Raw genomic sequence first — 14,815 nt, 5'->3', positions numbered from 1 at the left:
TAGTGCTGAATCCACAACAGTGGAGGTTTTTCAGTATCTAAGAGGAGGGACTAAGCTTCTCAGGGGACATTGAGCACACAGAACTACAACAGGGCTGCTCTGAAATACAGGTGTGTCCGTATCACACCTGCTTGTAATAAAGAGAAAGCCATAATGGAGCTACAGTTTTAGAAAGGGGAATTTTCTCCCACAGGTTAGAGGAGTAAGGGCTGTTCCTACCCTCACAGTCCTTCATGCATCTTGGGTCTTAGGAGGGAAGAACAAACAGAGCAACGTGGCCAGCTACTTATTCATTGGAAGAGTTTGAGAGGAAGCCCTCTTTCAACTGCTGGCCTGGGACTGATGGCACAGTACTTTTACTGTAAATGGGAATTAGATTCCTTTTTCTCCCAGGGATGGAGCTCTGCTTGCCTCCCTGCCCTTTACTCAAAACCAATAGCAAACCTATTATCAAGCCTATGGTATTGCTTTTGCTCTTGGACTGCCTTACTGTGAGTTCTAAAGAAATACACTGAAGAGGCTGAGCTCACTTTGACACAGACCTGTTTGCCTGCACATGTTAATCATGAATTTTGTCTCCTGGAATTTTTGGGAAAGGCACCACCATGTGCGTTAACATTCCAACAGAAAACAAAATGAAGCTCATTTTCTGTCTATGTAACCAATCCTCAGTCAAACTTGGCAGTGCTTATTGAATTCTTTGTGGTATAAACTGTCCTCCCTTTGTACATGCAGCTGTTACTTCTAAGGGATACTAACTTGTAGCATGGTTTCTGCAAGGAAACCCATCCCTCAAAGGCTCCTGCAGCTGGAGGAGGCAGAAAACGAAAGACACAGGCTTATTCCAGGTTTTAGAGAAGAAAACAGGAGGAAAACAGCATTGGCTTTTTCGGTGTGATTTCAATACATACATTGACATCATGATTTGTTAGTCTTATTAAATCCCTAAATATCAAGTGCACTGTGTGGACTTCTCATAATGACCCAGAATTGTGTCACTCTTGATTACTTTAGATGGTTCTAAGTTTATTATTACCAAAGATCCTCACAGTCTTTAATGTATCAAGGCCTTTAATATCTCTGTAAGGTAGGAATGTGCTCAACCTCTTGAACGCCTGTTTGAAGTAAGAAAAGGCAAAATTAGTTGTATTGTGATTAAGTATATCAACCAAAGCTGTCTCAAAAGTCTCTGGCAAGACTGAGACTTCTTTTCCTCTAAAATAGACTAAAATCATTGAGTTTTGGGGAGTACTGATAAGTTCAAGAGAGGAACTGCAGTGAATTTCTAGGCTGTGGTGATCATGTGAAGATCCAGACTTTATGAAAATTATCCTGTGGTCCTTGTTTCTGCAATTTGCATCCAAACAATATCCCCTTGTTTTCTGCAAACTTACTTCTTTTGGGGTTCAACATGGCTACTAGATGTTTACTGTTATTCTTGTTTTGGTCGGGGTGCATCTTGAGCGTCTTTGGTAGGGACTTCTGGGGCCCAAAGTAGGAATTGTTTGACAGATCGGTTCTGTTCTTTCCGTTGTCATCCACATAAATCAGCACAATGGGTGGGAAGACAGACTGGGAGAACGAACTCAGCATTGCAGGGTTCTCCCCAACAGTATGGGACATAGCTTTGTGCAACCCGTAGGTGAGGGATGCCCTCTAGTGCCTAGATTATATGAAGGGAAAGGTCATTTTTCTTACCAGCGCTAAAAGGAAAATTCCTACATCTTAGCTAATACAATAAAGGCTCCTCCATTGAATACTAGCATTACCAATGCTAAGACTTACTGCTGGCTCAAAGGAGTCATAAGCCTCCCCGGTGGGAGGAAGAAAGGATGTGAGAAGAGGGGAGATGTCCCTTCAGTTTGGACAGGTCACTTATAAGGCAGAGACATAGCATAAATGGGATTGTAGATGCAGATAAAAGCAATGCATGAATGATTTTAAAACCACCAGATTTTTTCCAATAACCAGTAAAGGCACTTACAAAAAATCTGGACTTTGTTGTCCTGTCAAACCTAATTAAGACACTAAATTTCCTAGACACAGAATTGATGGCATTCGTCATTTGGGGACCAAAACTCTTGAGAAAAATAGGTCAGCAGTTACTTTTTCCACCCTGCTATCAACTGTCACACTTCTCCCCCACCAGCCTTTGTTTAAATATCCTTCCACTTGTTCCTCCTCCCTTCTCATCCTACAAATAGAAAAAAACTTTTCTTTCACCCCCCCCTCCGCCTGTCCCTCCTCCCCCTGGGTAGCATTTTTGCTGGGTAGAGCATCCGGAGGAGGCAAAGCCGAGGAGAGAGTAGGAGGTTCAGATGCCGAGTGTCCCTCTCCTGGGACACAGCTTCTGCCTTCACTCTGCATAGGAGCATCTCTCACTCTTGCTAGACCCAGGAGACACGCACGCTGCTCCTTGCACCTGCCCACGGAAACCTGTCAAGGTACGCGGCTGGTCTCTCCACTGAGGTTTTCCAGAGCTGTCTCTGCCAATTCAGGTTCAGCAACTGTCCTTTTCCATCATGCAAAGCTCTCTGGTCAATTGTCAAATTATATAAGAAAGGCACCGCTGCCTATTGCTGCAAAGCCGTGAGCTGGATTTAAGGAGAAAGAGTCAATGATCCCCAACACCCATCTTTGTCTCTGCAGGAGGAAAGAGCAAGGGGTATTGCACATGGGAAACTTGAATTTAGATTGAAACAAGGCAACTGGCTATAAAAGCCAGGGATTTTAGAGTTTTCTGCCTTTAATATGACTCCTCCCTGATGTAAATTATAACTAGGCAGAAGGCAGCAAATCTAAGGTAAAAGAAAAGAGGTCAGTTCATTCACATTACCAACATTTCCACATTCTCCCCTAGAATAAATGTTTGTCTAAATTATGATGTAGAAAAAGAACACCTTTTTCTAAATTATGATGTAGAAAAAGAAAGAACATATTTTATGACATTTTCTACAAACTACTTTCCCCCACCAAGCAGACTTATTTCCTACTGTACAGTAATACAAGGGACCCCTATTCACTGAGATTAACAGAAATTAATACATATAGAAGTATATCACAATCGACTTCTAAATACCAAATCGTCATTTGGCCCAGGTTCAAAATGACATCTTTGCTCAACAATGAGATATGAGAAATCTTGTTCTGCATAGTGTTTTCATGTCCAGATTTGTATTTTTTTTTAGAATTTGATGTTGTAATTTAGAACGCCTACTCCTTATATCATATGGAAGTGTGTGCTTATATGAATAAATACGCATAGTTCTAATGTGCATCCATAGTATACATCAGCTTTCCATTTCCAGTAAATATATATTTTTAAAATATATTTAAAACATTTTAAAATTTATTATTTCACAAAACACAATAAGTACATTTGTATCTACATTTTTACCTATCTATATCCACAGGCAGATAAGCAATTTTGTTTCTTTTTGCTCGTGATTTTATCTCTTCATATGCCATTAGCATTTAATCACAATCACAGTCGTGGCTCCAGGTAAAATGGACAAGTTTTATACTTTTGTATAATTTTCTCAGATCATCGAAACAGTTTAGTATAATTTTATCAGCTCTAGTAAATAATATGCACTATCTTTGTAAAAATAAGTTTGAATGACAATTCATATTTTCATTCCTTTTTTTTTTACTTTAAGTGAAAACATAACAAATTTCAGTTTGTTATTGACCATATTAAATAAATGCCTACATTTCATCACATAAAGTTTTGCTCTCTTGAGGAAACCAAGGCTTTTCCAATGGCTAAATGTTTAAATTCTTTGCTGACTACATTCCTTGTATTGTTATTTGAGTCTGACTGGGACCAGGATAGAGTTGTCTGGAGAATGGTAATTCCACCCGATGACAGCTTCAATGGGTTTGACTTTTATCTTCTTTCCACGCTGGCATGAAAACAAACCTACCAAGTGTTTTAATGGAGTTTGGTTGAAAAGCAAAACCTGGTACTCCTCTGCAGTTGACTTACTCTTTGAGTCTTTAAATAAAGAAGAGTAAAAGCGTAGCTGAAATAGAAATTTTGAAGCAACTCTGCAGAAATTTAGCAGCCAGCGTTTAAATTTGTACCCTTTCTCATCCATGAAGAAGTCTGGGATAGACATTTTAAACACAAAACTGGCAGTCAGCTATATGCCTCTTCATTCTGACTCACTGTTAACATGCCACTAAAATCCATTTATATTCACTGAAGATTATTTTACTTTTCCAGAAGCTGTAAACTAAGTAGAAACCATTTCTCCTTTCAACTCAGAGATAGTGGTTGCTTGTTAACTTCTTATTCTTTTTAGGCATACTGGAAATCATGTTTAAAAATTCCAAATAATGCAGATGATTTTGAGTATAATCTTCAATTTTGGCATGTAAAATTGGTTACAGCTGTGAACATTGCTGTTGACTGGTGTCAGCAAACAAATTCCCTGGGAGTAGTGCATGTATTTTACTGGTACCTGAATCCAGTTAGGTCAGATAAAAACACAACAAAGTATTTGCATATAGAAACAAAAGGTATTTTTCTGGTAAAAACTCCAATGATAGAAGGGAAGACAAAAAACTCTGAAAAGGTGGAGAATCGATTCTGGACTAGAGGTCAGTGCATGTGGCTTCTTATGCCTCATACAGTCCCTGGCACAGGACCGCTGCTCCCATGGAAGTTTTCATCTTCCTTGCCTTGGCCAGGTCTGTGCAGAGCACAGAGACTCGGTCTTACTGGGGATGGGATTCATCTCATCATCTTTATCATAGTTGTATCTGTTCTCTCATGTCGCACTGTAGTCAATAGGGAGAAATCAGTACTTCTGGGTGATTAACAATTAAATTAAATTAATAATTAAACATTTGATTAGGTTGCTCAGAAAAGCTGTGGAATCTCCACAGCTAGAAATATTCAAGACTAGGCTTGAAAAGTCCATGAATAAACTAATCTAAGGCCATGCTTTCAACAGAAGGTGATCTCCTGAATTGCCTTCTAACCCAGACTTTTCTATAATTCCTCTGATCCACTTTTGCCTTCGACTTTAGTACGGGATGATACATGCTTCAAGTGCTAGCTTGTCTCCATTGACTTGAAAGTACTACGTCAGATGTCAATATTGACATTTAATCAGAGGAATTCCACTGCACATGTTCTCACAGTGAAGTGCTACAGGTCCTGCATCCCTCCTAACTGTTCACCTAGAGCATCAGCCTGGTCTCCAAAAGGCCAGGATCCAATGCCGCCTCTCATGATGGCAATCAAATACACAATTCTGAGAAAAAGAAAAATAAAACACCCACAACACCCTAACCCAAAAACTATTCTGGAGCACATGTCTCAGTCACTCATGCAGATGTGCTTCAACATACACTTCTGGTAGCTGACCTATTTCTACCTTCTACGATGAGATGAGAGCACGTGTCATCTGGAAGTGCCTATTTCCCACCAGGGAAAGACTAACTTAGGCACAGATGTTCACACTCCAGGCAGCTATGTTTGATCAGATAAATCCCACACCAAGGTTGTCAGAGTCACAGCACGCAGACCAGAGTGTTCAGTAAACCCTAAAATAAATTCCTGAGTTCTCTAAGCTAGTGGAGAGGGACAGGTTCTTCCAGAGGTATTTGGCACCCACCGTGGAGTTGGGTTATGGTGTCCAGTCTCTGTAGTGAGGTAGAGATGTGCTCAGTGTCTGCCTCTGTCACAGACTTCTCACAAAGCCTAGTCAAGCCACGTACTCCCTTTGCCTTGATTTACTGACCTATAAAAGAGTAACTGTGATCTTCATTGTCATCCCTTTTTGTTTTGTCTGGTCAATTTTGACTGCAGTCTTTTTGGAAACAGGATTGTTTCTTGTGCTCTACTTTGGTGTCTGCTTATCTTTAGTGTGGGGCACTTGTATTATGCCTGCTGTCTTAACCCCTAAGCAAATATTCTGAAATATATGTTATCCACACAGGTCTCTCCTGGGGTAGAAGGCTATTCTTCCTTTAGAGAAGGAGAAGTGAAGCACCAAAGGCTGAATCTCAGCTCTTCAGAGTGATATTTTCCTACCTTCCACTAATTTCCATGCCTTATATATCAGTGATGAACCCAGCTTATAAAACATAAGCAGCTGCCCAGTACTCCCTGGTGGCAAGGGAGGGTGCTAAACCCAACTGTCTTGACCAGTATTTTCTCACGAGAGGAATAACCTCCCTATCTTCTGGCTGGTACTATCTGATGACTAAGCATGAGCAGGCCAAATGGGCTGAAATCTGTAACCGAGATCCGGAATGAATGTCTACAGAAGTAATTTGTTATTGTATTATTATTTTTTTAAGAGTAGAAGAAATTCTGTAAGCATAATAATGAATAATAGTAATAACCCTAAAACCTAACTGACCCATTTTGTTTGCCCACAGGGGAAGCGTTACATTTGGCCAGAGATTTCGGCTACACCTGTGAAACAGAGTTCCCTGCCAAGGCGGTAGGAGAGCACATTGCCAGACAGCACATGGAACAGAAAGAGCAGACAGCGAGGAAAAAGATGATCCTAGCGACAAAGTAAGAAGGGAGGGGAAACTAAAAAAGAAATCTGTCTGTCACTTCTCCGTTTTGGATCTGGGGGCTGGGGGAGGGAGGAGTGGGAGTATGGAGCTGGGATTGCGGTGACTGCTATCACAACAGTACTCACTGACAGCAAGTGAGAGCAATCCTCTTTAGAGATGCTGTAAGAGGAACCTTATTTACTGCAGTGAGGTTTTAGTGGCTGTGCTCTCATTGCCTGCAGTTAAGGGCGGCACGTACATCTCAGATGCTTTGGTTTAGATGAGAGGAGGCGATATTATTACATGGTAAGATCTATAGGATAGAGACTAGCTTTGTCTCCTGTTTGCATGTGAGCAGGAGATCTAAGCTTCTACTGAAGTACTAGTTATTGTGAGATAATTATCGTTAGTCTGCTGAGGGAGAGCTGGTTTGCAGAGGGACAGATCCTCTCTGGATGGAAATTGCAGCAGTTCCCCTGAAGTCAAAGACACTGGAACAATGTACACCAGCGGGGGAGCTTTGCTAAAGCTATTAAAGACACACGGAGACACCTGACTTTGCTCTAAACAAGCCACTCGCTTCCCTGGAGCAGTAACATCACATCAGGATAACATTTCATCTAGGTTAATTAGCTTTGATGAGGGAGGAATTAGCCTTCATGAGCCATGGGAAACAGGAATAAATAGTCTACATGGAACAACGTAGACCGATGCTAGGTGTGTGGTATGCCTGCATGGGGTAGCCTTGAACATATTCATACTCTTCCTGCGCTTACTACAGTGTTACACAGTGAGGCTGCAGGAGAGCTGAGGCCAGAAAGCCAAGCTCTCAAACCACTATGCCAGTACTGGAAGTGTTTGGAAATCATCCAGGCTGGGATATATCCAACAGAGAGGGATCCCCCTGTAGTAGGGGAGAAGGCTGACCAGCAACAGGATTGTCCTTTGTATCCCAATGGCCTTCTGCTTTGTCTATTTGTGGGGAACAGGATTCCTGGCCTTGGTGTCCCTCTTCTATCCAGAGCTCTTTGCCCTGAAGGTGACCCAGAGATGACATGCATTGAAACATCTCAGGCTTGTGAATCCCATGAATATACCTTGTGATCCTTCCCTGGGGTGATAAGCAGAGCACGTGTGGCTCAGGGGGCATTTGCTGATTGTGAAGGTGATGAGACACTTCCCTCATCATGCTCCTAAGTCCCTTGTAGATTAAAAGGAATAAAGTAAGTGAAATATGATCTTATTCTTACCTATATCCACATTTGTTTTAAGGGTCCAAGGGGTTTCAGAGATGTGAGAATAAACCAGCTGGCAAGAAGCAGCTCCTCTCTGCAAGTCATATCTCCCTATTGCTGTATAGCCCATTAACAATCTGCCCCCCTAACTATGTAAGAGCTGATTGCAGTGCTGGGCAGCACAATCTAAACAAGAGTTAAGACTGCAAGCTGCCCCAGCTGGAGGATTTGCCCCATCTATAACACATTATAACTCAATTATAACGATACAAATCTTCCCCCTTCTTTTCTTGCTCTAGTGAGAGATCATATCACCATGGGTTGTAATAATCAGTGGGTAACTGTTATGTCCTACCTCCATAGAATGTCCCACTGAAGGACACATAAGAGTCTTCCTACCTTTTCTCATCACTCCATACCTACTTTCTCACCCTTATTTACTACTGAGATGGGGAGTCATGGACATGCATTACTCCTAACCCCCACGAACTTTGGGCTTGTAGGCTGTTAATGTTGCACTTGTAAGGAACAAAATTACTTTTCTCCCCCTTCCATCAGTTACAAACACCAGCAAATTGATCAGGGAGATCAGTCAATAATACAAAGATAGGCCATATCCTAGTGCAGTCAGAGTGCTTGTAACAAGGACAGATGGGTCAATGTGTGTGCTACTACTGCCCTCTCCTGCCTGGAAGGAGAACAATGATTCACATACGAGTCCTGGCCAGGTACTACAGGAGACACAGGTCCATGACATCGTAATATTAGCATGGTATTTCCCAGCCATGCTTCCATGTGTCTAACAGTAGGTACTCTAGTCATTTGTCAGGATTTTCAATTATTCACTAGGCATATATAAGCTCTAGGTTTGTGATTTCAGTAATTTCACAACTGCCCTACCTCATGCGCTTGTGAGTTAGGACACCAGAAAAAGTGGTGGATTGTTATGCTGCCACCAAAAACAACACTGAAATTCCAGGGTGGTAAAATCACTCATGGCAAGCTTTGCCTATGGAAAGAACTGGAGTGCCATTGCCTGTGTGTGTTGCCACTGTCCGCTCTGCAACAGAGCCAGAAGTCCATAGAGGTGTGCCTTTGGCAGAACTGGTGAGATCTTCCACATGTGGGGTCTTGAGGAAAAATAAGGGGAAAGAACAAAATTATTTGCACAATTCCTAGTATATAGGTGAAATTCCATTCTGGATTCAGACATCCAACTTCAGTGGCTTGATTCAGTTGCCCAAATGTAGGCATCTGCTGTCATTTGAGAGGAATTGGCTTATCCAACGTGGTTACCAGCTGCTGCTCCAGAAGCACACAGGTCTCTTTTTGTTACTGTGTTGTATCTGCCAGTTATTATGGAAGTCTTGGGTACCACATATCTATATGTGGGTAACTAAATGGAGCCCTTAACGTCTATAATGCCGAAGTCTCCAGTGTCCAGTAGGAACTCCCAGTGTTATCGAGGACATCTATACCTTGTAATCAAGCAATCCACTCACCCTGGATGGAAATAGTAATATGTTGATAGTAATACAGTGAATGAAATCAGGACTATTTTCTATCATGGAACAAACCATATTCATTGTGTTAAGCTACCTGATCTTCCAAAACTACCTCTTTGAAATGGTCTGTCAAATTTGCTAATTCAGGACCTGCCTAGGACAGTACTAGTTGATGGAACAAGATGATGCCATGGCCTGTTTAACAACCTGATGGTCTAGACAATGAAGAATCAGAGCTTTACCTAACAATTATCATGGGAAGAAGAGATGATTGGGCTGTGTGGCCAGTATACAGCACTGAACACAAGTGACAGCGAGGGCAGGATGGGAGTGAAACAAGCTTTGGTTAAGAGCTGAAAGGATAAGAGAGGGGTAAACAACAGGAGAAGCCAGTCTCCTATGATTCTCTTGTTTTGCACTCACCTCTTTTGACTGAGCAGATGATTGTCTGGGCACTCAAGAGCAAGATGTTTCAAAAAAAAGACTGAATTGTCATAGTTCTGGCCAAAGGGTGCTGATACTGGCCTGTTAACCCTAGACTCTTTAAAAAGGCTTCAGGACATGTCGATGCAAACCACACAGAAATTTAAAACAAAACAAAACAAAACACAAAAAACCAAACCCTTGTACCTGGCTTTAAAGGGTCTTTAAGCATAGGTTAGTTCACCTTGCAAAGGTGTGAGAGACCTTGAATGGCTTTACAACAGGGGACAGAACCTCATCAGGTTGCAGCTAGGACAGATGCAGAACTGCTGAAGGCCACATCAATAATTCCACTTGATGGAGAGGCATGCTGTCCTATGGGAAACATCACAGCGTATCGCAGCACAAGGCTTTCCACATGAGACAGAGGGACAGACACACACACATTTACACAGACCAAAACAGAATAGTGTGAATAATAACCTTTTTGTGGGATTGCTTAAAGCCAGCACAGGATAATCAACCTCTGAGCCATGACATTATGTGCTCAATTTGCTAGTTTTCTGAAAAGTAGCTCTGAGACTGAATGCACAGGACCTGCTGATCACCTCCCTGATATCTGGTCTTTGGGTGCCTGGTAACTCTGCCACACTTGGAATATATTATACTCATGGGCGCACACAGTTGTCCCACTCTTGTACTCATCACAAGGCATTTGCTTTGGCCACTGCTGGGGGTAGGATCATGGACTGGATGGGCTCTTGTTCTGATCCAGTACAGAATTTATCTTTTCCTGATCATATACTGGAACATCTGACCATCTATCACAAATCATTAGGTACGTCCCTTGCAGGAGTGATTAATCTGTGGCCCCTAAGACAGCATAACTATTTTTCTTTGCTTTTTCAAAGTCACAGTCCAACTCAGCAAATATCTGTCAGCCCCTCTCCCTGTCACTACCCCAGGTGATGTTTTATTGGTAGTGGAGGCTCTGAGACACCACTTTGCCTAGAAATCCCCTTGAAAAAAGTAGGTTACTGCCTTTTACAGGTTTTCATGTATAATAAAAAAGTTTTTTCTTTTCTTTCAATCTGCCAACATTCAGTAAAGACTTTTGACATGTGAAGATAGAAGGGAACTTAATTGCACACTTGGTTCTGACACTTTCCTTTGTCAAAATATAAAAACTTTTAAGATGAACTTTTTCAACAGGTAGAAAGTAGAGGTTGGAGGAAGGAGAGAAGAGCGGTGCTGACAGGGCCGACTGGGGATAGTAGATTGTTTAGAAGCCAAAATGACTGACTGTTTTCAGTTGTTGAAAGGAACTGTTTTTCCTCTAAGGACCTGATTCATTAAAACTGTATGCTGCATTTACATACATTTCTGCTGAATACATCTTTTTGCCTGAAAGGCTAAGACAATGCTGTCTTTTCAAGCCGTCCGTGTCTAGGTCCATACAGATGACAAGAGTTTACAGAAATCAGACTTGGATGAAGTCCAGCAGCACAGCAGGACATAGTTTTCTACATCTTCTCTCCTCTTACTCAAGAGAGAGCTGTGGTATCCAAAGTCTATGTCCACAGTTTGCAGAACAGTGATATAATGAAGGGTAAAAACAGGTTGGTATAGTTTCCTTGCTATGGCCATGGAGGACCTTCTAAAGACCAAAAAGCTGAGTTTACCCACTTATTTTCCATTATTCCTCATCCCAAAGGACAAGAGTTGCAAGGTGATAACGAAGAACTCGAACTTTATCTAGGACCAGATGTGCAAAGAGTTTTCTAACAGAAATCATGGACCACAGAGATGCTCTTTGGCATTAGAAACTGGCCCCAGGCCCAGTGATTGCATCTATGCTAACAAAGTAAACCATGCACGCACTGAGTCACCAGATTGCAATGTCCATATTATTAAACTGTTAGAATGGCTTCTTGAACTCTCCCAAATATCTTCTGAGCATGTTCTGGGAGATGGCCCATACCAGGGTCCATTCTCAGGAAGCCACCCTGTAGAGGAGACTAGAGGAGCATAACTATAGGGACCTTATCAGATGGTGACAATTTGCATGAAGGTATGAGAATGACCCCTGGCACTGTATATTTTACTAGGTGGCAGTTTACTAAGTTACATGTAGTCACTGTGACCAGTATTAGGTCAATCCAACTGAGTGTCAGGCTACTATCAGGCAACCCAACTGAGTATCCTGATCGTCTGGTGGTCATCATGCCCTCCTGACCCCACGTTAAGTGCCTATATTTCCAATACAGTCAACGGGGAATGATATGCTTATTTGGAGAAGCTCTAAGTGAGAGATCCAGACACCTCTCCTTTTTTAATTAACTATATCATAAACCAATTGAAAGTAAGTGGTATCTCTATTCATCCATGGTCCAGATAGTAGTTTTCTGAGGACATGCACTACATGGAGTTCATTCGGTCTCTCTTTTTAAAAGTATATTGTAGAATATTCCTGGACTAATTTGCAAACTGGCCCAATACAACAATATCACTAGAATGAAAAGGCCTTATTTTCAGGGCTCTCCCTGTGTTAGGTCCTATATAGAGGTATCCCAAGGGATATTTTTAATGCCCAGTTGCTGAGGCATCCTGAGAAGCCTGAGGGAAGGCCTGCGAGAGAGAAGGAAGACAGCAAGACCAACCATCCTTTCCAAAGATGTTGGGCTACTATGCTGGTGGGACACCAGGCAAGACAGAGCCTGAGATCCCATTGCAAGGTGCCAAACTGGGGTCCCAGGTCCTACCTACTGAAAGCATGCGTTGCTCAGGAAACCATCACTGAGAAAAAGTGGAGCTGATGGGATTTGCCTCACTTGCCTGTGTGTTGTGTAGGCACTGAGAGCTGCGTGAGTCACTGAGCTCCTCCTACAGTCACCAGAGAGAAAGAGGCATTGTTAGGATGCAAGTCCTCTGGACTGCTGCAGACATCTACCTTAGGCTGCCTGATACGTGCCAGAAATGTAAAACAATTTAATGAATGTTTCAATAAGAAATTTAAATACTGCTGCTGGAATGAATTCTTACTCTGGGCAGACCTGTGGGAGAGGTCTCAGTTGAGGATCCATCAATTCTTCTGCCCCAGACTCTACAAAGAAGCAGAGGATGGACACAAATGGAAACTAAGAGAGCAAAGGTAGTATTTTCTTTCACAACTCCTAGTGCTCCATTTGTCTTAAGAGTTGGGGGTCAAGAAGGCAAGGCCAAAATGGCCAGGACTTCTACTTGCAGATAAACCAGTGCACACAAGCGAATGTACAAGCAGTGGTGTATTTACACAAACACAGGCATGTTCTAATGCTAGTTCATAATTTTCTTTAACTATAACCCTTGCTTCTAACATAGGTGAGCTAAGCCAGAATTAACACTGCTAAACTGGGCTCAATTAAGGAGAGAAATCACATTTTAAAATGTCAATGTTAATATGGTTCCAGAGAGGAACTATTCCTGTTCAAGAGATTCCGTATGTTGCTGGCTCTGAGATTTTGGGGCAAAGAAGCAAGAGGGGGACTCATTTGCCTTTAATTTCTTTAACAATGCCTCTGCCAAACTCTTCTGTTAGGAATGAGATCACTCAGGATAAGGTGACAGTGTTCTGGGGATCAGCTTTATGGAAAGGATTACACTTGTGTTATTTAAGGATTTCTGCTTTCCTTTTAGACAAATATGTAAAGAATTCCAAGACCTTCTAAGTCAAGACAGATCACCCCTCGGATCCTCTCGACCGACTCCAATATTAGACCTCGACATCCAGAGACATTTAACACATTTCAGGTATGATTTTGAATGAGGAACAATTAACTAACATCCATAATTTTGATAAAGACTACATATGATGTTATAATGGTATTTGTTCCCTTACCTAGAAGACTGTAATGTCTATAAACCCTCTGTTATCTGTGTCTATTAAAAGTGTGTGTTTGCCCAGCAATGTAGTTCAGGCTGGTTACATTCACCCTGCTTCTAGGACCACAGTCTGAGTTTGAGTAAGTCATTTTCCACATCTGCTGTCCAAATCTCCCCATCTGGCCCAAAAGCTGTCTTGCTCTAGATGTGAGCCAAATCACAAGCCAGCCAATGAAGTGGATGGTCCAGAAATGAAGAAACTCAAGTTCAGAGCCAAAATGACAAAATAGATGAATCAAAATAGCAATAAGAGGAGGAACAGGCTGCGTCCTTACTAATTAACTAAATAGTTCCAGGGGCTCCTCTATGCTACTGAGACCATTTGACATCATCTTACCATGGCCATACTATTAAGTCTTTGGCCTCCAAAGCAGACTGGCCTCAAAGTACACTACCTACTGGAACAGTCTTACTGCACTAATTCCTGAACAACACACTGGAAAGGTCTGGGAGAATGCAAGCTGGCTCAGACTAAAAAGCCAGAGACTGCTAATATATTTAGACTCAGTTCCTGTGCCCATGCCCTAACAATATTTAATTTACTGGTGCAGACAGCCAAAGAAGCTGTTATGAAGACAAGGACCCATACTATATGCACGCCAAGTCCAAACTTCATCAGAATTTTATCCAAGTTATGGATAAAAGTGCATAGATGGTTTGGGATCAGAAAGATTTATTAGCCCAGGAGTTGCTGTGCAATTTCACGTTTTTGCTTTAGGCTATGTGCTAGATACAGTCAAGAGTGAGATGGGAACTTCCAGAGGGCCACTTTGAAATAGTGGGGTCATCTAAGATATTTATCAAAGATAGGTGTGATGAAACATCCTAGATGTGCTCCCATCTTTGCTCAGACCACAGAGGGGAATACACGACTAACTGAGGCTACAGATTTTTTTTTTTTTTTAGCCATTAACTGATACCTGAAAAAATCAACATGTAAAGAACTGTTCCAGAGAGCTGTTTACAGACCATAGCACCAAGCAGGTTCGTTAGGCCTATAAAGCCTTAGAACGATGTTGCATATTCTTGAGCACAGCCAGCTGAGCCACTCTTCATCCACTGGCTGGACAGAAAACTTTTGTGCCCAAACATCCCAACATCTTTTAGTTGTTAAGATTCTGATAGAGCATGAGGCACCCAGCAGCCAGGTGGTGTGAAACCTAATGTTTAGTCCCTCAGACTTTGAATAGAATCCAAAATACCCACCAT

At 41.9% G+C, this 14,815-nt stretch overlaps 1 protein-coding gene across 2 annotated transcripts in view; it reads left to right on the top strand.

The window, feature by feature from the left end:
* Positions 1 to 14,815, top strand: part of TFAP2D (transcription factor AP-2 delta) — a 54,325-nt gene that overhangs the window by 21,214 nt on the left and 18,296 nt on the right. For both annotated transcript variants that reach the window (XM_069805590.1, XM_069805589.1), the window contains 2 exons: positions 6,397 to 6,538; positions 13,361 to 13,474. In XM_069805590.1, the coding sequence (XP_069661691.1) occupies positions 6,397 to 6,538; positions 13,361 to 13,474 (256 nt within the window). The remainder of the gene's footprint in view (positions 1 to 6,396; positions 6,539 to 13,360; positions 13,475 to 14,815) is intronic.

This window comes from Haliaeetus albicilla, chromosome 18 (genome assembly GCF_947461875.1).
Source record: "Haliaeetus albicilla chromosome 18, bHalAlb1.1, whole genome shotgun sequence".
Lineage (NCBI taxonomy): Eukaryota > Metazoa > Chordata > Aves > Accipitriformes > Accipitridae > Haliaeetus > Haliaeetus albicilla.
This window is presented reverse-complemented; position numbering and strand designations above follow the sequence as displayed.